Source organism: Cnephaeus nilssonii (assembly GCF_951640355.1).
Source record: "Cnephaeus nilssonii genome assembly, chromosome: X".
Taxonomy (NCBI): domain Eukaryota; kingdom Metazoa; phylum Chordata; class Mammalia; order Chiroptera; family Vespertilionidae; genus Cnephaeus; species Cnephaeus nilssonii.
The window spans coordinates 87,239,843-87,266,723 of NC_137071.1; the positions used below are offsets into that span (position 1 = coordinate 87,239,843).

Consider the following 26,881-nt stretch of genomic DNA (forward strand, 5'->3'; position numbering starts at 1 on the left):
GAAATCTTCTAGGAGGTGATGGTGTTTGGGTGAAGCCTTAGAGGCAAGGTAGACTTTGATAATGTAGTGATGACATGAAGTTGGAGGATTCCAGGATAAAGCAACAGCTTATACAGAGGCAGAGTATTGAGGGAAATGGACAGAGAACCACAAGGAGTTCAATACAACCAAAGCACAGGGTGCTGGGAAAGGAATCATTGGATGTCAGCTGAAAAGGGGGCATCAGATTGTGGAAGGCCCTGAATGCCAGGCTGTGGATTTGATTTTATTCTGTCACCAATATGAAAATATGAAAGCATTATAAATATCAGTAAGGGCTGCTTTGCAAGAAATCCAGTCAGGTAGCAATATAATGGGCGAGGTGAGTTGGAGCAGGAAGAAGGAAGGAATACCAGTTAGGGGATATTTCAAGAGCCCAGGAAAGAAAGAGGGCATACTGTGGCAGTAGCAGAGGGATGGAGAAAATGAGAATTGCAAAATAAGAATATATTGGACCTAGCAAATGTGTGGCTACTGGAGAGATGACTCAGAGTTAGCACTGCAGTTTCTGGAAAGAAGGTAGAGTTGTCCCTTGGAAACATGGGTTTGCATTACACGGGTCCACTTATATGTACTGGATTTTTTTTCCAATTGACCCGCACAGCTCAAAACTGCATTGTTCAAAGGAAGGCACTTGGGAATTACGTGTGTGGAAGACTGATTTAAGCTATATGCAGATTTTTGACTGTGTGGGGATTGGTGCCAATTGAGTTGCCAAGTAACAGAATTGTAGATGGGAATGATGGTTTGGACCAGTGTTGAGTTTGACATCTGAGTGATGTCCGGCAGGTGGCAGGACTGAATATTAGGAAGTTTCCTTTGTGAATAGTGTGGTCCTGTTCTGTATCCCCATGGAAATTGCAATTTGTTCAGGGTAGGAACCTTGAGGTTTAAGAAGAAATCTGGCAGAACAATACGAACCCATCCATGACGGTGTACCTCCTGCAAGACAAATTATTATTTCCTTATCCAAATCCTAGACAGAAGTGGGCAAGATGCTCAGTGGAGCATGAGACAGTTATTTTATGTGCCACTCAATGTTTTTAACTGTCCATCCTTTAAGTGGCTTCACACCTTAGAGCCAGATGGCATGTGCTTAACATTGCACCTTTACAGCTTCCAGGTGCTCTGTATGAAGTTTAACTGAGAGACACACCTGGCTGTGCTGTGAAGAAATCACAGTGGGAAAATGTTGCCTAAGCTATTCCATAGAGACAGAAAGTAAATTAGTGGTTGTCAGGGGCTGGGGGAAGGGGAAATGAGGAGTGACTTCTAAGGGATATGGATTCTCTTTTGGGGTGATGAATAAATTCTGGAATTAGATAGTGACAGTGGATGCACAACTTTGTGAATATAAAAACAGTTGTATTTTGAGTAGACGAATTGTGTGGTATCTGAATTATATCTCAATAAAAATTTCTGTGAGGAAGAAATATTGCCTAAGAACAAGAAATATATTTTCCTATTTTCTGAGCTGGAAACCTTTTGTCATTTGTCTAATTTCAGTTTAATTACTTTGACAGAGTCCTTATAAATGGTTTTTCTGTTCATGTTACTTTCCTGTGCCTGTTATAAAAGAAAAGCTCTGGGTAAACCATTTCTGAAATTGTACTAGAAAAGATGCCCTTTAGATATGTTTCAGAGTCTGAGAAAACCATTTAGTCTACTTAGGGAAAACAACATATTTGTCTTCTTTTAAGAATTAAAGCATTTGCCAAATTAAACACGTGAATGAAAATATTCTAACCATATTTGTGTTGACTTCTGTGTTCACAGTATAAAAACAAGCATACACACACACACTCACGCAAAGAATTGTAAAGAATCAGAAAGCAACGGCTTTAAAAAGTGCTCTCCAGCCAACACCACCTTTCAAATGCCAAAACTCTGTCCAGAGCAAGCTTTTTACGGCTGAGTTATAAACACTTGAAGCCCAGAGTAATCTCTATAATGGAAATACTGACACAGATGGTTCTGGCTTTTTTAGCTAGAACATGATGAGTTTTCTAATACAAAGCCAAGAGGCTCTTCTGGGTAGAACTGTTAAGAAACCTAGAGACTGGGTGAAATCTCTCAGTGGATTCAAGTTGTAAACACTATGCCCTGACGATATTCTCCTACTATACCTCTTCTGTAATCAAGAAAGCTGCCCAACCAAATACTGCCTTGTGTAAATATGGAATGCAACCTGGACTTGCAACCTTAATCTTTCATAGTCCCTTACCCCCGAGGGTTGCTATAAGAAATTTTGGACCCTGGTGATAGCTGTCTGAGATAGGCTCAGATAGGGGACTGCACTCCTAGTAAGAATAGATGAGAGAGAGATATCTGGATCTTTAGAAAGTAAGTGTACCCAAAATGATCCCCAAGTGTAGATAATGATATTGATGTACGTTTCACGTTTTAAAGTATTTTCATACTTTCAAGTATTTTATCTCACTTTGATCTCTCTATAACTCTGTTAGATGGAAAGTTTGCATGTTGTTGTTCCCATTTTCATAGTCAAGGGAATAAAGTAAATAACTTGTGAGTGGTCACGCTGGGGTTAGGAAGCCACCCAAACTCATTGTTGCTTCCCCAGTACCCAGATGCCCAACACCTGGACTCTGCCATGCAGAGCCCCAGAAACATCACCACCCTGTCCTTCTCCCCAGCAGCCAAACATTTGTGTAGCTAATTGCATTTGTGTTTTCATTTCTCATGGTTGATCATTGTCTTGGCAGTTGGCTTTGCCTGGGTACCTTTGCTGAAGGATGGTAGAATCATCACATTTGAGCAGCAGCTGCCAGTTTCCGCCAATCTTCCCCCAGGCTATTTGAACCTGAACGATGCAGAATCAAGAAGGGTAGGAAAACATCTGCATTTGTTGAAGTAATCACAATGAAATGTTGAAAAAGCAGAGTTCTGTTGGCCTAGTTAATAGTTTGGTCTAGGGTAATTTTAGGACTGCTGCTGGTTCGCAACAAAGATGTATGGAAAATGAATAATTAGAAACTTTTAGAATAGTCTGAAAAAGTAACATCATGTCTGTTCTAATAACAATCTTAAAAATGGTTTCAGGTTTTGTGCATCATTTAAAAAAATTCATTTATTTTGTAATTCACTTTTATTGTAATTTATGAAAGTATCTTTCAAAGGATTGGAAATTTGAAATGATCTAGGATACATTTATTCTAAAGGCAGGTTATTTTCTCTAATAATTTCCTTTGTGTGAAACTAACACATTCGTTTCTGAAAAATAAAAGTTGAAATGAATAAAGGTGTGATATGTTGCTCATTTAGCCATTGCTATGTACAGAAACTCAAGTGCGTATTTTTTGTTCCCAGCAATCTAATGTGGATATTAAGTGGGTAGATGGTGCAAAGCCTTTGTTGAAGATTAAAAGCCACTTAGAGTCTACCATTTACAGTCAAGTAAGTGACATTATCTGAATTTTGTCAATTTTAATACTTGAGTATATTTCATAATTAAAATAGACTACATTTAATTCCTGCATCCTTAGAGAAGTTGTGGCCTGAAAGACTCTTTCATTAGTAATAACATCATTCTTAATAATAATAATATTACTAATAGCTCAAATTGTGTAATTCTTCTCAAATTACAAAATTCTTTTATTCCCATTAATAAAACTCTGACAGGAATATGGAGGCTATTACCACCATTTAAAAAATTTATTTTTGAACAGTTTTAGATTTACAGAAAATTTGTGAGGATAGTGTAGTTGACTCCTAGCCTCAGCATCCATGAAATTACAATCAAATGTCTATGGGAAGCCTCAGGCGCAGTTTGAAAAATCATAGCTGGAGAAGATGTCCATGTTCTTTGATGTGGCCTCCAAGGTCCTTCTTACTTCCCACTGCCCACTCCACCATCTATACATGAAGAAACAGGCTCAGTCAGGTTAGGTGATTTACCCAACATTACACAAGTAATAAGTAGAGGAAGCAGATCAAAATCTAAATTTCATTATTCCAATTCCTGATGTACTCTGTGCTGTCCACAGAATCAGTGTATGTAAATTCTATAGAGGACAGCTGGACTCACTGGCCGTTGAAGTGCCATGGTAACTTGGGCACTGAATGCCTGGGACTATTGTTCTGGGAACCCCTGCTGCTACTTTGCATCATCTGTCAGTTCAGACCTCTGTTCCTGCTCATTTCATTAAAATGTAGAAGCGGCCCAACTTCAGAGACTACACCAGTCAAAAAAGGAATTAAATGAATGTTGGCTAGTTGGGCATAAACTGCGGCCCACATGATGTGTTCAGGTACATGCTGAATTGACCTGGTCTTGCTGCTTTGTGGGATGGATGGTAAAGAAGCCCATGGGACATGGATGCACATGTTGATGGCTGCAGCTGCCAAGTCTGGGCATTAGAATACCCGGATAAATAGGTTTGCAAGATGCAGGAGGAGGGAGAAGGCAGAGCCTGCATTTGAGGGTAATGAATCAAATTTCATACGGCTGTGTCCATCTGTTTTCCAGGATCTACATGTGCACAAATTCTTCCATCATTGCCAGCTGATTCAGTCAGGCTCGAAAGAAGTTCCAGGGGAGCTCATTAAATATTTAAAGGTAAATGAACAGCAGCTTTCTGTGAAAGGTTTGTTTTTGATTGATGTCTTTCTGTTGCCACATTTTGATTGGGAGGGAGGTCAAACTAGCACTTTAAAATACTTTTGGTGGTGTATCCTCAAGAGAACACTTTCTGTTACATATTTTTCCATCAAGTGACTGTTTAGAAGCAGGGTTGCTACATCAGGAAGAAACTGTTATAGCCAGAATCTGATGACATCTTTTGGAAAATCTCATGACAATGTCTATTTCAGTTCCAGAAATTGATTTTTCAGGTCTTTTCTCTTCCTGCTGACTGCCCAGGAAAGGTGGAGCATGCTAAAGGGAAAAGGGCCAGAATATCTAATTATCAAATGTATTGAGAACGCAAGATGTCATTTCACATGCTAGGACTGAAATTCATGTCATAAGACCTAGCTGACAGCAACTCTTTCTTTTTTTATTTTTTATTTATTTTTATTTTTTATATATATTTTATTGATTTTTTACAGAGAGGAAGGGAGAGGGATAGAGTTAGAAACATCGATGATAGAGAAACATCGATCAGCTGCCTCCTGCACACCCCCTACTAGGGATGTGCCCGCAACCAAGGTACATGCCCTTGACCAGAATCGAACCTGGGACCTTTCAGTCCGCAGACCAACGCTCTATCCACTGAGCCAAACCGGTTTCGGCGACAGCAACTCTTTCTCTACTTGTTCCTTTACTAGGTCAGCCATGGCTAGTCTGAGGAATTTTGATTTTTAAATGAAGCCTCCATAGGATTTCCCCTTGGACCTATGTTGTTGCTTAGTGATAGTCTCAGGAAACAAAAATGTTCCTTTCTTTTAGAGAGATAGTATGACATGAGATGACCTGGATGGGTTCTGGAATCACAGACTGACTTTGTGTCCCATACCTGTGACTTACTAGCTTAGTGATTGACCCTGACCAACTTACTTCACTTCCCGGTGCCTTTGTTTCTTCCTCTGTCACAGGGATAGCAATAACGCCAGCTCATAGGGTGCTTGTGAGGCTGAAGCAAGATAGGGTATCTGCTATATAGTAATCATTTATTCCATACTTATTTCTTAAGTACTTCCTATGGGCCAGGTGTGTTCTAAGCATGAGGAATGTAAGTGAAGAAAGCATTGTCCCTATTGTCAAGGAGTTTGCTTTCTTGTGGAAGCAGATGGCCAATAAACAAATAAATGGTTAAATACACATATGTGCCATGTCTGGTAGTAATAAGTGCTGTAAAGAAAACTAAAGCATAGTGAAGGGGAATAACGGGTGATAAGAAGTCCCTCTTGAAAACAAAGTGTCAGAGAAGATCGCTTTGGTAAAGTGACATTTGACAGAGACCTAAAGGAAATGAGGGCACCAGTAAGTAGATTTCTGGGGAAGAGCTGGGAACAGCATGTACAAAGGCCCTGAGGAGCTTGCTTGGTGCATTCAAGGGACAGCAGGAATGCCACTGTGGCTGCCCACAGAGTGATAGGCGACCACACTAGAAAGGTAGCTGGGGAGCTGGTTGGGTTAAGGCCTCATAAGCCATGATGAGGAGTTTGAATTGTACCCCAAATGAGATGGGAAGCGTTAACAGGGCTTTGAACAGAGGAGTAGCATCCTGTGACTTTGGTTTTTAAAGTATCATTCTGCCTGTCATATAGAAATATACTGTCAGAAAGGTAGAAGCAGGGAGATAGTCGACAAATAGTAGTCATTATACCTTTTAAAAAAATCTTTATTGTTGAAAGTATTACATATGTCCCTTTTTCTCCCCATTGACCCCTTCTAGCCCATACCCGCCCCCTGCCCCAGGCCTTCACCACCCTATAGTCTGTGTCCATGGGATATGCATATATGCATACAATATCTTTGGTTGATCTCTTAATTATCATTAAGAAGTATAGTAGTAAAAAAAAAAAGAAGTAGATCTTGAAGGGGAAAGTGGATGTTATCGGATGCCTGAAAAGCCTGGGGAATCTACAACTACGGCACCCACCGAACAGCTGCGAATACGAGAACACCACACTGGTCCCCAAGTGGTGCAAGCAGGTGGATTCAGAGGAGCTCTACACTCCCTCACGGAAAGGTCAGATTTTGCCTGGGATAAGGAGAGAGAGAACTACATAACCAGACACCCAGAGAAGAGAGATCATGGGGAGAAAAAGAAACAGCACGCATATGAAAGAAAAGCAGGCACCACCAGAAAAGGAAGTAAACGAAATGGAGGCAAGCAACCTGTCAGAAAAAGAATTCAGAGAAATGGTCATAAGGTGGATGAAAAGAATGGAAGACAAATTTGACAATATGTGTAAGAACCAAGAGGAAATGAAGAAGAACCAAGAAGAAATGAAAAATGACATCGCTGCTGTAAAGAACTCAATAGAAAGCATCAAGAGTAGACTAGAAGAAGCAGAGGACCGCATCAGTGAGCTAGAAGACAATGTAGGAAAAAATACCCAAGTAGAGCAGCTTTTAGAAAAAAAATTAAAAAGCAGGAGGAGAGCCCAAGGGAACTTTGAGACAACACGAAACAAAACAACATCCACATAATAGGGGTGCCAGAAGGAGAGGAAACTGAGCAAGGAATAAAAAACCTGTTTGAAGAAATAATGACAGAAAACGTCCCTGATATAGGGAAGAAAAAACCCACACAAATCCAAGAAGCTCACAGAGTCCCAAGCAAAATGAACCCTAAAAGATTGACGCCAAGGCACATTATAATTAGATTGGCAAACACCAATGACAAAGTAAGAATCTTAAAAGCAGTCAGAGAGAGACAGAAAGTTACCTACAAAGGAACCCCCATCAGACTAGCGACTGATTTCTCAACAGAAACTCATCAGGCAAGAAGGGAATGGAATGAAATATACAAAGTCATGCAAAGGAAGGGTTTGAATCCAAGAATACTGTACCCAGCAAGGCTATCAATCAAAATTGAAGGTGAAATCAGGAGCTTCACAGACAAAAAAGGACTAAGGGAGTTTATTACCACCAAACCAGCAATGCAAGAAATGCTAAAGGGTCTGCTGTAAAAAAAAAAGAAATAGGAAGCAAAGAAGGAACACAGGGGTAAAGAATAAAAATGGCGACAAACAAGTACCTATCAATAATAACTTTAAATGTAAATGGATTAAATGCCCCAATCAAAAGACATAGGGTAACGGATTGGATAAGAAAACATGACCCGTATATCTGCTGTCCACAAGAAACCCACCTCAGAAAAAAAGACGCACACAGACTGAGAGTGAAGGGATGGAAAAAGGTTTTTCAGGCGAATGGAAATGAAAAAAAAAAAGCTGGTGTGGCAATACTTATATCTGACAAATTAGATCTCAAAGTGAAGGACATAACAAGAGATAAGTAAGGCCACTTCATAATACTAAAGGGAGCAATCCAACAAGAAGAAAGAATTCTGATAAACATATATGTACCCAATACAGGAGCACCCAAATACATAAAAAAAACTCCTGGAGGATATCAACGGAGAGATTGACAGCAATACAATGATAGTAGGAGACTTTAATACCCCACTATCACCATTGGACAAATCCTCTAAACAAAAAATCAGCAAAGAAACATCAATCCTAAATGACTCACTAGATCAGCTGGACTTAATTGACATATTCAGAACATTTCACCCCAAAGCCACAGAATATACATTCTTCTCAAGTGCACATGGGTCATTTTCAAAGATAGACCATATATTGGGTCACAGGCAAAGTCTCTTCAAATTCAAGAAGATAGAAATCATATCAAGCATCTTCTCTGATCACAGTGGCATAAAACTGGAAATCAACTACAATAAAAACAATCCAAAAAATCAAACACATGGAGACTTAAATAGCATGCCATTAAACAATGACTGGGTTACTAGAGAGATCAAAGAAGAAATAAAAGAACATCATGGCAACAAACGACAATGAAAAAAAAACACAATCCAAAATCAATGGGACACAGTGAAAGCAGTCTTGAGAGGAAAGTTCATAGCTCTACAAGCCTACTTCAAAAAACAAGAAACAATGGTAATAAATTACCTAACCCAACAACTGAAAGAGTTAGAAAGAGAGCAACAAGAAAAGCCCAGCATAAGCAGAAGGGAGGAAATAATAAACATCAGAGCAGAGATAAACGACATAGAGACAAAAAAAAAAAATACAAAAGATAAAAAAAAACCAAGAACTGCTTCTTTGAAAGGATAAAAAAGATTGATGAACCTCTAGCCAGGCTCACCAAAAAGCAAAGAGAGAAGACCCAAATAAACAAAATCAGAAATGAAAGAGGAGAAATAACAACAGACCACACAGAAATACAAAGCATTGTTAAAAAATAATATGAACAACTCTATTCCAACAAACTGGACAACCTGGAGGAAATCGACATATTCCTAGACAAATACAACCTTCCAAAACTCAATCAGGAAGAATCTAAACATCTCAATAGGCCAATAACTATGGAAGAAATTGAAGCAGTTATCAAAAAGATTCCTGCAAACAAAAGCCCGAAGCCAGACGGCTTCACAGGGGAGTTTTACCAAACATTCAAAGAAGAACTAAAACCTGTCCTCTTCAGACTATTCAAAAAAATTCAAGAGGAAGGAACACTTTCAAGCTCCTTCTATGAAGCCAGCATCACCCTAATACCAAAACCAGATAAAGATAACACAATGAAAGAGAATTACAGGCCAATATCCCTCATGAACATAGATGCCAAAAATCCTCAACAAAATTCTAGCAACTCGGATCCAGCAGTACATCAGAAAGATCATACACCATGACCAAGTAGGATTTATCCCAGCGATGCAAGGATGGTACAATATCCGCAAATCAATAAACGTGATTCATCACATAAACAAATTGAGAGATAAAAATCACAGTCATATCAATTGATGCAGAAAAAGCATTTGACAAAATCCAACACCCCTTCTTGATAAAAACTCTCAGCAAGGTAGAAATAGAAGGCTCATACCTCAACATAATAAAAGCTATATATGATAAACCCACAGCCAACATCATACTCAATGGGCAAACACTAAAACCATTTTCCCTAAGAACAGGAATAAGACAGGGATGCCCACTCTCACCACTCTTGTTTGACATAATACTAGAAGTATTAGCCATTGCGATTAGACAAGAAGAAGAAATAAAAAGCATCCAAATTGGAAAAGAAGAAGTAAAGCTGTCCTTATTTGCAGATGACATGATATTGTACATAAAAATCCCAAAAGACTCCATCAAAAAACTATTAGACTTAATAAATGAATTCGGCACTGTAGCAGGATACAAAATTAACGCCAAGAAATCTATGGCATTTCTATACACCAATAGTGAACTTACAGAAAGAGAGACTAAAAAAGCAATCACATTTACCATTGCACCAAAAAAAATTAAGATACCTAGGAATAAACTTAACTAAGGATGTAAAAAACCTATATGCGGAAAACTACAGGACACTGAAAAAAGAGATAGAGGAAGACATAAACAGATGGAAGAACATACCATGTTCATGGACTGGTAGAATCAACATCATTAAAATGTCCATACTACCCAAAGCAATCTATAGATTCAATGCACTCCCCATTAAAATATCAATGGTATATTTCACAGACCTAGAAAGAACTCTCCAAAAATTCATCTGGAAGAAAAAAAGACCCCGAATAGCCACAGCAATCCTGAGAAAGAAGAACAAAGTAGGTGGGATCTCAATATCAGATTTCAAGCTGTATTACAAAGCCACTGTTCTCAAAACGGCCTGGTACTGGCACAAGAACAGACATATAGACCAATGGAATAGAATAGAGAACCCAGATATCGACCCAAACCACTATGCTCAATTAATATTTGACAACGGAGGCATGAACATACAATGGAGTCAAGACAGTTTCTTCAATAAATGGTGTTGGGAAAATTGGACAGACACATGCAAAAAAATCAAACCAGATCACCTACTTACACCATACACAAAAATAAACTCAAAATGGATAAAGACTTAAACATAAGATGGGAAACCTTAAAAATACTAGTGAATCCACAGGCAGAGAAATCTCAGACATAATGCTGAAGCAATTTCTTCACTGATACCGCTCCTAGGGCAATGGTATCTAAAGAGAAAATAAACAAATGGCACTACATCAAAATAAAAAGCTTTTGCACAGCAAAAGAAACCATCAACAAAACAACAAGAAAGCCCACTGTATGGGAGAACATATTTGCAAATGTTATCACTGATAAAGGTTTAATCTCCAGTATCTACAGGGAACTTATACAACTTAATAAAAGGAAGATAAATGATCCAATAAAAAAAATGGGACCTAAATAGAATCTTTTCAAAAGAAGACAGAAGGATGTCCAAGAGACATATGAAAACATGCTCAAAGTCACTAATTATCTGAGAGATGCAAATCAAAACCACAATGCGGTACCATCTCACACCTGTCAGAATGGCTATCATCAACAAATCAACAAAGGACAAGTGCTGGCGAGGATGCGGAGAAAAAGGAACCCTCATGCACTGCTGGTGGGAATGCAGACTGGTGCAGCCACTGTGGAGAACAGTATGGAGTTTCCTCAAAAAACTCAAAATGGAACTCCCATTTGACCCAGTAATCCCACTTCTAGTAATAAATCCAAGAAACTAGAAACACCAATCAGAAAGGATATATGTACCCCTATGTTGATAGCAGCACAATTCACCATAGCTAAGATTTGGAAACAGCCTAAATGCCCATCAGCTGATGAGTGGATTAGAAAACTATGGTACATCTACTCAATGGAATACCACGCTGCTATAAAAAAGAAGGAATTCTTACCATTTGCAGCAGCATGGATGGACCTGGAGAGCATTATGTTAAGTGAAATAAGCCAGGCAATGAAAGAAAAATACCACATGATCTCACTCATTTATGGAAAATAAAGAACATTATAACCTGATGAACAAAAAATAGATACAGAGGCAGAGAAGCATCGAACAGACTGTCAAATTACAGCAGGAAGGTTGGGGAGGGGTGGGTGGAAAGAGATCAACCAAAGGACTTGTATGCATGCATATAAGCACAACCAATGGACACAAGACACTGGGGGGTTGGGCTGAGGGCATGCGACAGGGGGTATTGGAGGCTGGGGGAACGTCAGTGGGGGGAAAAAGGAGATATATGTACTACTATATGTAATACTTTAAACAATAAAAAAATAAATATTAAAAATCTGAAAAAAAAAGAAGTATAGTAGTCGTCTAACTTTTAAATCCTTTTCTCAGTTAATATGTAGAACTCCAGCTTTATGGATGAATGTATGTTTAGTTTGTTAAGATCTTTGAATTTTTCTCTAGTGGGGAAGCTTTGTAAAGGCTTTTACAGAATGAAATGGAGAAGGACATCATTTTCATGTAGTGGTATTCTTAAAGGGAGAAGAAAGTACTTATATTTGTATTTTTAAGGGTGTGAAATTTGTGACCTGCGCTCTCCCTCTAGTGGCAGTGAGTGAAATGCTATGTGATTGCAGAAAGCCCACCACCTCTAAGGAATGTTAGTGCTGAAGAAGATTTTATAGATTTTTTTTTTTTTACAGATGAGTAAACTGAAGTCTGAGTAGAGGTGACTTTCTGTAGTCATTCAGCTGGTTAGTAATGGAGCTGAGCTGAGCCTATGACATGTCTCTTGACTCCTGTTTTCATGTTCTTTCTACCAAACCTTGCTATCTCATTGTTTCATCAATTCAATTAAAAACTACGTGTTGAGCTCTTAGTATGTATTTAACATTTCCCTAGATGCTGTGGGGCTTGTGAAGAAGAATAAGTTAAGGTCATTGTCCATAGGGATCTTACTCCCTAATTGTTAACATAAGTTAAATGACAATATAAGTCAGCAGTACAAATGATAGTCCCAAGCAATATGTGATGAAATGTCAAACACGGGATACAGGGTATAAGTGCAGAGGGTTCAGTGAACTGAAGAACTACAGGCTCCCATTTTTATTTTATCCTTTGGTTCCTGATTTTATTAAATGATCTAGTCATTCACCAAATATTGAGCAACTACTATGGGCCAGATAGTGTACTAGATGCTGATAATATAATGAGAAACTGTTCTGACAACATACCTTCAGGAGTTGGGGTAGAGAAGTTTCAACTGAATAAGTAATTTTACATAGAGTTGATGGCTGTGAAGAAAACAGACCAGGTTAATGGGATCTCACGTGACCAGGAGTGCATTCTAGATAGAACTGTCAGGGAAGGCCTTTCTGAGGAGATGACATGTTAAGCTAAAAAGAGACTGATGAGCCCTAACCGGTTTGGCTCAGTGGATAGAGCGTTGGCCTGCAGACTCAAGGGTCCCAGGTTCGATTCCGGTCAAGGGCATGTACATTGGTTGCGAGCACATCTCCAGTAGGGGGTGTGCGGGAGGCAGCTGATCGATGTTTCTCTCTCATCAATGTTTCTAACTCTCTCCTTCTCCCTTCCTCTGTGTAAAAAAATCAATAAAATACATTTAAAAAAAGAGACTGATGAGAGGAAGACAAACATAGGTCATAACGTTGTGTAAAAGGTTAACAGAATATTGCAGCAGGTGTAAACCCCCTGTGATGGCATGTTTGAAGGACAGTAAAGAAAAGACAAGACTGTGTAGTTAGAGCACAGTGAACAGCTATGGGAGAGGATGGCATGAGATGAATTGGGAGAGATAGGCAGGGTCATGTAGGCATGGGAAACCCTTGACAGTTTTTTGTTCATGGTGTTTTGGGTTTTTTTCCGCAAGGGGAAATGGCATCGAGTGTGCCTTTCATAAAGAACACTCTGGCTGCTGTCCTGAGAATAAATGAGAGAGGAGCTACACTGGTACAGGGAGATTCAATTATGCATGCAATGTCCATCTCTCTTTCCTCTTGTACAGTGTCCCACTTATCCTTTAAACTTCCTCCTCTTGAACATTCCCTACCTACCTGCAGACTCAGTTGCTTCTTCTTCCTTCGTGCATTTTGTATATACCACTCTTGTACTGTTTATTATTTGTATCGCAGTGATTTCATTCCTTGTCTTTTTTCCCCCATAGACTGGGAATGGCTTGATGGTAGGAACCATTTTTTTTATGTGATTGGTAATTATAAGCTTATTCAGTGTGCCTTTGTTGAATGAGTGAACAAATGGCTTCATTGAAGTGGAGGTTTGAGCTTGACTTAAGGGTAGCCAGAATTTGGCTAAAAACTGTGGACAAATGCACAAAAGAATGCATATGATACATGTATTCATGGAACAGTAAAGATACTGGTTTGGTCTTGTGATGAATGATGAGTGTTAATGCTAAAAATGTAGGTTGGGTCTTAAGGAACGTGGACTTAATATCCTAGGTCATAATTTCTCAACCTTGGTACTATTGACATTTTGGGCAGGATAATTGTTGTAATGGGCTTCCCTGTGCATTGTAGGATGTTTAACAGCATCCCTGGCTTCTACCCACTAGATGTCAGTAGCATCCCCCAGTGGTGACAATACAAAATGTCTTCAGACATTATCAGATATTCTGAGGTGGGGGGGGGGGGGTGTGGAGGGGAGTGGCCACTGATTGAGATCCACTGCCCTTGGTAATGGGGAAGCTTCAAAAAAATCTTAGCAGGAGATGGTCTGATGTAATCAGTATTTGAGGAAGATTAATTTGGAAATGAGAGTTAGGTGTATTGGGATTAAAGAGAAATTGTGCAGAGAACTACTAGAAAATTACTAGACTATTTTGGTTATAGGTAAGAAGGTCATGAAAAGGGATGATAGTAGAAGTAAGGGTAGAAAGGTGGGGCAAGGAAGGAAAAACTTGAAGGATAGACCATGGGTTCCTTGAGCTCAATATCTTGCCTTATGAATCTGATTGAAGAGAAGTTGAACTTGATGTGACTCAGATATAGATGATAGTGTCCCGAAAAGGGATGATGAGACTAAGGAGGGGAAGATGGAGCAAAAGTCAGGGAGACTGGAAGCTAAATATTGAGTTCCTTAGGCACAGAGGCTTGTCTCATCCATCTCAGTATTTCCCATAGCACTAAACATTGAGTTGATGTAGTAGGAGGTGCTCAGTGAGATTTGTTTTCATTTTTTTTTTTTGTTGGCTGGTTGCTTAAATGAGTGAGTGAATATGGAAAGAAAGGGAGTAGGAAGAAAGAAATTTTATAAATTTTGCTGCTTGTATCATTTTTGGGTGTATATGAACACATTTCTTTTTTTTTTTATGTTAACACACCTTTCACTAGAGACAGAGTGCTAGGAAGTGTATTATGAGGATGTTAGAATGAAGAACTGCCTCAGTTTTGTAGAGGGTGCCAGTGTAAAGCCAACTATATATACAAACATACTTTATTGAATCCCACAATTGATGGCCCTCATTCCCTTGTAAAACACACTGAGTGCTGGGGGCTAGTAGGCGTCTCCAGTACCTCCAAACACATCTGCTCCTCAGTTGAATGTTGGTTTACCAGTAGTCAGTTGTCTTTATTCCAAAACCTGTTTATCTCAGTTATACTTGTTTACGTCAGTAAAGCATTTACTATTAAATATACTAATGAGTTCTGAGTGCCAAAATAGAAATGCGGATAAAATAATTAACAAAGTTCCCTGTTCCATGAAGCTCCCATTTAAATGAGCTTATGTTCTAGTGAATATATTTCTCATTACTTAATTTTTTTGTTGTTTCACATTTGCAAGTTATATCATATTTCTGTTTGTTTTCATAACTAATAATGACTTATTTTAGTGTTTGCATGTCATGGAGATCCCAGTCATGATACAGTTTCTACCTGTAATTCTTATGCAACTCTTCCGAGTTCTCACAAACATGACCCATGAAGATGATGTTCCCATCAACTGCACCATGTGAGTTTCGGTGTTGTAATACAAAGAAGCAAGTTTTGTTTCCTTTTGCGTTTCTTCATTTTAAATATAAATTGATCTTCCAAATGAGAACCCCAAAATCAGAAATTTAATATATATATTTTTTTAGTTTCATGATTCTCAGATGGGGGGACTTGTGTCCCCAGAGATCGATGGTACGTACCATAGCCATAGGGTAAACTTAATGTGCTTTCGTGGACCAGGGGTGTTCTAACACTTTGATGCACAGGAGAATCACCTGGGGAGCTTTTAAAAATTCCTCTGCCAGACCACACTTCATACCAATGAAACCAGAATCTCTGGCAGTAGTACTCTATTAGTATTTTTTAAATTTTTTTTTAGGTGATTCCATAATGCAACAGAGTTTTTGAGAATCATTGCCCTTGACCAGTGTTGTCCAATAGAACTTTCTCCAAGTATGGAAATGTACTGCTGCACGTGTGCTGACCAGTATGGTAGCCATCAGTCACGTTTCGCTATTGAGATCTTGAAATGTGGCTAGTGTAACTGACAAACTGAATTTTTAATTGTATTCAATTTAAATTGATATAGTCACTTGTGGCTAATGGCTCTCATATATTGGATAGAATGGCCCTCAGCCATCAATTTTTACTTACAAGATAAGGGAGTGTTATTTTTATATGAAACAAATTTGGATATATTGTAGAGTAGAGCATAAAATGTACCTGAGTTTTGAAATTAAAACAGGAGACAAAAAAAAAAAAAAATCGTGAGCTCCGGGCTGGATGTTTCTGGCCTTGCTGCTTCTGCTGTTGCACCATCAGGATTCAGGCTACACACACCTGCACACTGTTTGCTCTTCTCTGCTTGCTGTTGGGGATGATCTGGTTGGAAAATTTAAGAAGTATTACTCTAGTCCAGGGCTTCTCAAAATGTGGTTCCCAGATCAGCAGCATCAGTATCACCTGGGAGCTTATTTAAAATGCCAATCATTGAACTTCATTTCAGTCCTTAAAAAATCAGAAACTCTGGGAGAGGAAGCTGATAGTCTCCCCTCTGGGTGATTCTGATTCATGCTAAATTTTGAGAAGCACTACTAATCTCCTAACTTTAAAACTTTCTATGACTTTCATATTTACTTCTAATTTTAGTTCATGTCCCTTATACCTGTCCTACCTCTTCCCTTCCTTTTTCCCCCATCTGTTGACATGCTGTTCATTTTATTTTTCTATTACTTCTCACTAGAGAGAATTTCAGTATTTACCTTACTCATTGTCTTTTACTTTATAGTAGCTATGACAGAAATGTAGACAGAAATTTAAAAAGGAGATGAAACATCTGGAATGCCAAAATAAAATATATTTCTTTTGAATTAGTTAGACCCAAATTATCATTACATCTTATGCAATCATCTCACCTTTAATTATTCAGTCAGTGATAGGAATTTTTAGGTCTTATCTAGCAATCAAACTGGTAATTAATTTTAGCCTGACATGCTGGCTTCTGTGAATGTTGTTTCAGGGTTCTTTTACATATCGTCTCACAGTGTCATGAAGAAGGCTTGGATAATTACTTAAGATCCTTCATAAAGGTTTGTGGAAAAAAACTTACTTTCTGAGCAGTTGATTTTGTGGGAGAATTTTGCCTTACGCTTCATTTTCTTTATTTGTAGTATAGCTTCCGACCTGAAAAACCGAGTGCTCCTCAGGCCCAGCTAACACATGAAATTCTGGCTACTACAATGATAGCAATTTTGAAACAGTCTGCAGACTTTTTAGCAATAAACAAACTGTTAAAGGTAAGGGATCAGGACGCAACAGGGAAAAAGCAGCCAGAAAAATATGTGTTTGATACCCTCCCATTTCAGTTCTAGTCTTTCATAATTTTTTCACGTGACCCTCACTTTCCTTGTCACTTTGCCTATGCATCCTTTACCCTCAAGTTTTCCAGAATTTCATTCTCTTCATTCTCCCCATCCACCCTCGCCCCTGCCCTCAGTCAAATGTGTAATAGAAAGAATTTTGGGTCATGTTGACATGGGTTAGAATCATGTATCCACCACTTAATAGTTATATGACCTGGGGCTATTATTTAGCAATCTTTGAGCCTCAATTCCTCATTTCTAAAATATAAGGAAAGCATTTAAGACATCGTTTCTGGCACATAGTAGGCACTCAAATGGTGGCTCTTATTATTGTCATTATTTTCCACTAGGCAAACATTCTTACCAAAAGCCCATTTGTACATCACAGTTGGCTCTGAGGAACTTTATCTTTCTGCCAACACCAATTGAAGTTACTCTGTGGAACTTTGATTGTGAATTGGGATCCCTTTAAAATGTTATTAATGTTAGATCCATATGTATTTGTATTTGTTAAACTTTGCTAAGGTTCAAAAATTTCGGAAACTATTGAAGATTGATTTTATTTCTTTGTTTATTTTAGTACTCATGGTTTTTCTTTGAAATCATTGCAAAGTCTATGGCCACATATTTGTTGGAAGAAAATAAAATTAAGGTAAGTAGGCTCAAAGGTAATACTTAACATAGACGAAGAAGGCTAACTGTATGACATGCAAAGCCTCTTTTATATTTAAGGGCTCTTAGCTCTTCACTTTTTTTCCTTTATTGATTAAGATATGTGTCCTTATCCCTCCATTGCCCCCCCACTCCGCTCATGCCCTCACCCCCCTGTTGTCTGTGTTCATTGGTTAGGCTTATATGCATGCATACAAGTCCTTTGGTTGATCTCTCCCCCTTCCCCCACCCTCCCCTACCTTCCCTCTGAGGTCTGACAGTCTGATCGATGCTTCTCTGTCTCTTGATCTGTTTTTGTTCATCAGTTTATGTTATTCATTATATTCCACAAATGAGTGAGATCATGTGATATTTACCTTTCTCTGACTGGCTTATTTCACTTAGCATAATGCTCTCCAGTTCCATCCATGCTGTTCACTTTTAAATTTTTTTAAAAAAATGTATTGCATAGCCACTAAGGAAAATAGTATGGTAGTTTCTAAAAAAGTTAAAAATGGGACTGCCTTATTATCCACTGAGTCCTCTTCTGGGCATATCTGAAGAATCCTGAAACACTAATTCAAAATAATATATGCATCCCTATGTTCAATGCAACATTATTTACAATAGCCAAGCTATGGAAGCAAACCTAATGCCCATAATTAGATGACTGGGTAAAAAGGTTATACAATGGAGTATTACTCAGCCATAAAAAAGAATGAAATCTTACATTTGCAACAGTATGGATATATCTAGAGGGTATTATGCTGATTGAAATAAGTCAGTCAGAAGAAGACAAATACCATATGACTTCAGCAATATGTCAAACCTAATGAATAATATAAATTAACAAACAAAAGAGAAACAGACTCATAGACACAGGACATACTGTTGGTCGTCAGAGGGGCGGGGATGTTGGAGGACTGAGTGAGAAAAGGTGATGGGAGTAAAAGTACAAATTGGGCCCTGGCCAGTTTTGCTAAGTGGTTGGAGCATTGGCCTGCAGACCCAAGGTTCGCGGGTTTGATTCCCAGTCAAGGGCACATACCTTGGTTGCAGATGCCCCAGTCCTGGTATGGGTGTGTGTGGGAGGCAACCAACTGATGTGTCTCTCTCATGTCGATGTTTCTCTATTTCTGTCAGCCCCCCACCTCAAGTCTCTCTGGAAATCAATGGAAAATTATCTTCTGGTGAGAATTAAAAACAAAGAAGTACAAGTTGGTAGTTACAAAATAGGCATGGGGATATAAAGTAGAGCATAGGGAATATAGTTATGACTATGTATGTTGCCAAGTAGATACTAGTAATATCTGGGGAACACTTTAGAAAGGATATGATTGTCTAAACACTATGCTGTATACCCAAAGCTGATACAAAATAATATGAATGTAAGCTGTAATTGAAAAATAAAAAAATTGTTTAATGTATTTGCATAAATCTGTGATCCGACATGTTTTTTAAATATATTTTTATTGATATAAGAGAGGAAGAGAGAGGGAGAGAGATAGAAACATCAATGATGAGAGAGAATCATTGATTGGCTGCCTCCTGCATGCTCTGAACCAGGGATCATGCCTGCAACCCAGGAATGTGCCCTGACCAGGAATCGAACCGTGACTTCCTAGTTCATAAGTCTACGCTCAACCACTGACCAACACTGGCTGGGTGACAGTTCATATTTTTTAAAGTCTAATTTTGAGAGGCTCTTTTACCTAGATTCTTTCATATTAGTTTGCCATGTAAAATGTATTATCTTTGAAGCTTTCCATTTGTCTTATGGTTTTAAAATGTCCATGTTGAAAACATTCATTTGGAATAACAAGAACCAAATCAGAAATAACCTTTCTTTTAGAAAGGTCAAAGGCATGAAAAAGGTTAAAAACACTTTATGCAATAGATGTGTTCCTGAAATGGTGGTGTATACACTTCGTTGTGTTTTCAGATTGTTTTAAGGTACAAAGACATTTTCTTAGTTATAGAAATTATAAAGCCAAGACTTGTAAACAAATAAATATTTACCTCATATCTATCATTTTAATTATTATTTTCAGAGAAAGGGTTTACTGAAATTGAGGTGCACGGATGCATCTATATTTTGTGTGTCAGGAAAAAACTGGGATGAAAAACTGGGATGTGCCTGCATCTAAGGGACATGATTCTAAAGTTAGGTCATAATTACCTATTCTTGTTGATTATTTCAGCCAGTTAAATTGTTAGAGGTCCAGATAGTTCCTATAATGATGTAAAATATGTCATTTTTTAGTTGGAAGAAACATTATACTCTAGTAAAAAATACACATTTACTAGTATATGTAGAATGTATGTGAAAATAACAATGGCATTTGATTTAGACATTTTGCAACTGACGTTTTTCTATGCCTGTTTAATTTAAGCTTCCCAGAGGCCAGAGGTTTCCTGAGGCATATCATCACGTCTTACATTCTTTGCTTCTTGCAATAATTCCCCATGTGACTATTCGCTATGCAGAGATTCCGGATGAGTCCAGAAATGTCAATTATAGTTTGGCTAGCTTCCTGAAGGTGAGTTAAAGGCAGCCAGAACATGGTAAGAAATTATTCTTCACCAGTGTCTTCTTTAAAGCCAAAGGGAAAAAATTAGCTCATTTCTAGAGATTCAGCGAGGTCTTTATAAGGCTGCTGGAGAAACTTGTAAGTGAATTAATTTATCAGTTTTATTAAATACCCAAATTGATTTTTTCTTCCCACTGAAATAGCTAATTAATTAAATTAGCAGTCCCACACTGGTGGATTAGCTAGAGGCATGTTTTACATAATTTTTTTTCAAATATATTATATTGAGTGTCTTTAGTTAGGTTCCAAAATCCCCACACTCCTTAGAGTTCCCCTGACTCTCTGTGCCATTTACATCACTTCTCTGACCCCTATTGGCCTTTTGAACTTGAAGCCCTTGAATTAAAGCAACCTGTTACTGATATAACCACAGTCTACATGTTGCTAATACATATAGATGCCAATTGTTAATTTTAGTCAGTGAGATTATTTTGTTCTAGAGATCCCAAAAACTTTATAGTTATGGAAGACAGTGTATTTATTATGTTTTGTTATCAGCATGTAAGGACAATGCTAGAATGCAGTGCTACAAAGTGGGTAACAACACTATTTGATTTGCTGTAGAGAACGGGCATGGGTTTGTAATGCACTTAGTTTTGACTTGCTCCTTTCCGCTCCCCCTCTTGTCATAGCTCTTTATCATGTATCAACTTTACATTAAGAACCTGATGGTCAGTAATCCATTCAAGCAGTTAGATGTCTAACATTACCCTTGTTTTCTTACTAAAAATTCACAGCTAGGTTTCAGATCTCCAGCATATGATTTTCTGATATAAGATCATTCTTTGCCAGAACTAAAGTAAAGTTTTAACATTACTACATAAGACTGTGTATAAAAACCAAACATCCACATATCTTTTTAAAGTGACCTAAGAATGAGACTATCTGAAATGCAAAATCTCACTTTCTTACATGGAATTTAAACATTTGTCCACCTTCTGTGTGAGGGTTCAAAGATGCAAGAGGCTGCCTTTGTAATCACATGCAAATGCATATACAAGATAAAGTGTGATGACTGTTAACACTGAAAGTACAAAAAATACAATAGGAAAACAAGAAAGTGAAGGATTATAACCAGGGACTGTGAACAGAGACTAGAAGCATAGTTCCCCATGACAAGAGTTGAAGGTGTTATAGGTAGAGGATCCTATGAACAAAGATGTGATATGCACATTGAGAAATTGTTAAGGGGCGAGCAAGAACGTCACTGTGCAGACAGGTTTGGGTGTGTGGAGCTGGAAAGGCCATCTGGTGTCAGAAGATGGAAAGCCTTAAAAATCCAGCTAAGGAATTTCGATTTTGGTTTATACGCAATGGAGAAATACCAAAGATTTTTTGAGGATAATTTTATTGCTGGTATGATGGAAGAAGTGAGGAAAAGATCAGAGTCAAGACAACCAATTAGAAGATAAGTCCCTCCCCCTTGTCTGCCTGTCAGCGTCCATTCATCTTTTAGAAGCTTAGCTCTTCCCTAGCCTCCCCCCTCAGTGTCAATCACCTCTTTGGGTTTTACCCATTCTTCATATACTTTTTATTGTGTTGTATTATAATTATTTATTTGTCTCTATCATTGGATAAGAGTAAAGACCATGTCTTGTTATTCACATTTGTATTTATCTAGAATGTAATACATTGTCTCAAACACAGTAGATCCTAAAAATCTTCATTGGTTGAATGAATAAATAGAAGCCTACCTCATTAATCTAAGAGGTGAGGGATGATGAGGATCTGACCTAAGGTAATGGCAGAGAAAGTTGAAAGGAGAGGTGAGAAGTGAGATGCAAATGGCTGGTTAATCAAATATTGCGTTCCTTCTATTTCACAAGAATATTCTAGGCACTATGGAGAACATAAAGAAAAAAAGATAGTTCCTGTTGTCCTACCTAGATGAAAACACAGGGAAATAATAAGTAAAACAAAAACTAGTAAGAAAGTGATTTAAAGAACCTGTGCATCAAGATGGTTAAGGAAGATGGAACTTCATCAGACTATTAAAGAATGGGCAGGATTAGGTATAAGTTGGTATAGAATTTCTAGCTAGGCCTGGCATGAGCAAAGACCCAGAGGTAGGACTGTACAGTACATCTTGAGGAGATAATAAGTAGATGAACTGTATTGGGAAATAAAACTGGAAAGTAGGTTGGGACAAGACTGTGGGTGTCCTTGAATGCTAAGTAAGGAGTTTGAAATTTTATTAAAGGCAATAAGCAACTCTTGAAAGCTTTTAGGAAGGAAGGTGACATGATTAGTGCTTGGAGTTCGAGATTAATCTGGAAGCACTTGGATGGAAAGAGAGGCATGGAAACTGGTTAGGAGGCTCACTACAGTTGTTCAGTTGGCAAGGTAATGAGAGCCTTAACTAGGAGAATGACAGCAGGCAAATGTAACAACTAGGAGGGCAGTCACAGAGGAAGAATATTTTAATAGCTAAGACTTCACAAGACACAAAGAAAAGCTTCTGGTCTGAAATATTTACACTTTCAATAGCTAAATGACCACTTTACACCTCACTTTACACTTTGAGAGTTGACTAAAATGAGGCAGTACAGCTGAATAGGTTACATAAATGTGTATGTATGTGTATTTGTATGGATATATAGATGTATGTATATATTTGTATATGTGCATACATAAAATTTTTTTATAAAATTGTACAGTTGCATTCCAATTCCAATATTAACTGTCTCTTTTTTAGTGTCACCTAAAGCTCTGAAAGCTGTTACTCTATTTCCTGTAAAAGAGAGTATCATCCTGTAGATGTGAAACAAATTTAAAAATTTCTTAAATTTATACTTGGCAGACATACTCAGCTTAACTGTTCATTTTGATTTGGTTTCTATAGCGCTGTCTGACACTAATGGATAGAGGATTTATTTTCAATTTGATAAATGACTATATATCTGGATTCAGCCCCAAAGATCCTAAGGTAAGGTATCCTCTCTAATAAAAGAATAACATGAAAATTGACCATCACTCCAACACACAAGACGGCTGCCCCCATGTGGTCAAAGATGGCTGCCCCCATGTGAACACAAGATGGCCACCACAAAATGGCCAGCAGGGGAGGGCAGTTGGGAGGGACCAGGCCTGCAAGGGAGGGCAGTTGTGGGCAATCAAGCCTGCAGGGGAGGGCAGTTAGGGGTGACCAGGCCGGCAGAGGAGGGAAGTTGGGGGTGACCGGGCCTGCCGGGAAGGGCAGTTGAGAGGGACCAGGCCTGCAGGGGAGGGCAGTTAGGGGTGACCAGGCCTGCAGGGGAGGGCAGTTAGGGGCAAACAGGATGGCAGGGGAGTAGTTAGGCATCAATCAGGCTGGCAGAGGAGTGGTTAGGGGGTGATCAGGCTGGCAGGCAGAAGCGGTTAGGGGCAATCAGGAAGGCAGGCAGGCGAGCAGTTGGGAGCCAGCAGTCCTGGATTGTGAGAGGGATGTCCGACTGCCCGTTTAGGCCTGATCCTACCGGGATCGGTCCTAAACGGGCAGTCAGACATCCGTCGAGGGGTCCCAGATTGGAGAGGGTGCAGGCTGGGCTGAGGGACACCCCTCCCCCCATGCATGAATTTCGTTCACCGGGCCTCTAGTAAGAACATAACTGTAGTAGATGTCAGACATTACAGTGTGAGGCTAAGGGTGACATTTATTGTCCTCTGGAGGAATTGGAACTGCTGTTTCCATTTAGGTACTTTGAGTATAGCTGTACTTTAAAGAAGGGAATATTGCATAGTGTTTTTGGGGGGGGTCCCCTAAGACCATCCACATGTTTGGTGGTTTAGTAGAAAGACTCAAAGGACTCAACATGTAGTCATACTTATGGCTAAGATTCATTACAGAGACACAGCAAGGATGCTCAGCTGGATCAGTAAGGGAAAAGACATCAAATGGAGTCCTTGGCAGTGTGTGTGCCGGCTCCTGGGCCTGCCCTTCCTCCTGTGAAGGCTCACACAGCACACCTTCTCTCCAGCAGTGCAAATGCAGTCACGCATTCGATGTTTCTGTTCAGGGAAGCCCATTTGAGACTTGGGGTTTAGGGTTATTACTGGGGGCAATTCATGTATTGGAGGCTGGTTAAAATTCCAGTCTTGGAACGGAAAGGAACGCAGGTGTTCACCATAAATCACATTGTTTGTTCAGACAGTCTGAGCAGGCTGGCACAGAACGTACACCCTTATCATATAAGAAACATTTCAAAATCCAATTTCCCAAATGCCAGCCAAAGACCAACGAGTCTTTTTTTAAGGAGAGCAGTCTTAGGCCTGTTGTGTTAACTCTTTCCTGCGCAGGTCACCTCTCCAGGTATGCTTAAAATACTAAACACTTCTCTTCTGAAAATTGACACTCTGTATTTAATCATTAAAATAGTAAATATGTATTTGTGTATGATTTCTTTCCATTTAGGTTTTGGCTGAATACAAGTTTGAATTTCTGCAAACAATTTGCAATCACGAACATTACATTCCTCTGAATTTGCCAATGGCATTTGCAAAACCTAAACTTCAGCGAGTTCAAGGTGGGTATTTGTGTTTTCCATAATTTAGAATTGTGTTTTCCTTTCTTTTTCTTTTGCTAGCACTAGTGTAGTATAATGTTTTCTAGTTAAAACAGTCAATTTAAAGGTAACCCCAGAATTGTTACTATCTGAAGATAGATTTGTTAATAGTATGCCTCATTTCCTTCAGAGTGTCAGTATGGTAGTATTTGTAGTATGAAGAAATCTGGTATGTTACGTAGATTATTGCTTAAACACAGATGTTAGATGCTAGAAAAATTGCTCTCTGTAGTAGTGTTTGAAGTCTTGTATGACACTGAATTAAGAAAACCATATCAATACATTTCTGCTGAAAGGAGCATCAAAAGAAATGTATAAAGGCAGAATAAAATAATATATATGTATTAAATTTGTGAAATGCCTTCAGTTATCTCCATTGCTAGTTTTATTGAATGCTTTGTTGTGTAGCACTATTCTTATGTTACTGTGTTTTTTATTTGTCCCTTTTCTTTTCATATATTAATTAGATTTTTTTTCATTTGCGGTGGACCGTTTGACTTCAGTAGGTAGGTTTAACTCGGTTCACTCTAAAGTAGTTTGCTTTCTTTAAAAACAATTGATTTGATGAATGGCTAACATGGACGGGGGCTTTGTTTGCTTTCAAATCCTCCCTAGCCAAAATGAGGCTTTAGTTAACGTGCCCATAAAATGTAGGCGGCAATGTATTTGTTTGCTTTTAAAATAAGCTTTGAGTGTTGATTGCTAGAGGAATCAACTTGAAAACATTATTGTCAGAAAACAAGTTTTCGCTCAAGCCAGCATGGGGGCTAGAGGGTAGCTGTCCTTTAAGTGTGCATCATTTTCCATGCTTGCCTTGCTTCTCTGACCTGTGCCATGACTGCTTGGGCACAATTTTAAAGGCGTGATTAGATTTCTATAAATCTGATTAGATTTCTTTAAATCACTGAAGTGAAAAACTACCATTGCAAAAATCTACCCAGATAAGGCCACCCAGGTTAGTCAGTACTGGCCCTTTTGCGTAGAAAGTGATAGGGATTCACAAAACAGCATGACCAGTGGCAGGAAGAAAATCAGCTGCCTTGGTTTCTAGGGGGTTGCTGCTGAGCAGTGGTTTTATTGATTGAATTATAGCCAGTGAAAATGGAGGAAAAATATTCAACCACTCCCTTATTAGATTTTGAGCATGTATAGCCCACATACTTCTCCCAGTATTTATCACTAGTTATGAGGAAGTCAGAGAAAAGGGGTGGACAGATCATCAGGATTTAGGATTAAATCTGACTACTCATAATACTTATTCACTTCTAATTGAATGCATAGCATTATATTAAGTGCTAAAGAGGCCAAAAAACAAAATAGAAGATGTATCCTTCAGCTTTATGGCCTAACTAAATTAAAGCATAGAGGAAATATGGTAGAAATCTACTCTTAAAATTACTAAACTGGATCACAATCCCTGCTGAGTAGTTATAAGGCAAGTCCCAACCAGGATATTAGCAGCTGGGATTGAAAATGGATTGAGGATCCAAAGGGGAGTGAAAGACATAGTTTGAAGTATTGATTTTATGAAATAAAAGATTTGTATTTGCGTGATGATGAATTGGAGTGGGATGAGGCTGCTTTTCTTATTATTCTTGTGTCCAATTGTATGCAGGTCAATATGTAACATTTACTAGAACAGCCAATAGTACTGTTAGAATCATTCAGTTATCTAGTTTCTCTTCCTTTTCCTAATTTGCAAGTATAAACAGATAAGTAAATCAAGTATTATTATATAGAATTACTCCAATTTGTAGTTACAACTAAATCTCTTCAGATAATCAAGAAATATGTTAAGACA

At 38.5% G+C, this 26,881-nt stretch overlaps 1 protein-coding gene across 2 annotated transcripts in view; it reads left to right on the forward strand.

The window, feature by feature from the left end:
* Window positions 1-26,881, forward strand: part of DOCK11 (dedicator of cytokinesis 11) — a 206,553-nt gene that overhangs the window by 98,665 nt on the left and 81,007 nt on the right. The window contains exons 21-31 of one of the 2 annotated variants that reach the window (XM_079765506.1): window positions 2,763-2,884; window positions 3,367-3,453; window positions 4,526-4,615; window positions 15,336-15,454; window positions 16,955-17,024; window positions 17,106-17,231; window positions 17,878-17,949; window positions 20,342-20,488; window positions 23,382-23,465; window positions 24,930-25,041; window positions 25,548-25,586. In XM_079765506.1, coding sequence (XP_079621632.1) covers window positions 2,763-2,884; window positions 3,367-3,453; window positions 4,526-4,615; window positions 15,336-15,454; window positions 16,955-17,024; window positions 17,106-17,231; window positions 17,878-17,949; window positions 20,342-20,488; window positions 23,382-23,465; window positions 24,930-25,041; window positions 25,548-25,586 — 1,068 coding nt within the window. The remainder of the gene's footprint in view (window positions 1-2,762; window positions 2,885-3,366; window positions 3,454-4,525; window positions 4,616-15,335; window positions 15,455-16,954; window positions 17,025-17,105; window positions 17,232-17,877; window positions 17,950-20,341; window positions 20,489-23,381; window positions 23,466-24,929; window positions 25,042-25,547; window positions 25,587-26,881) is intronic. The other variant, XM_079765507.1, reaches the window with a different exon arrangement.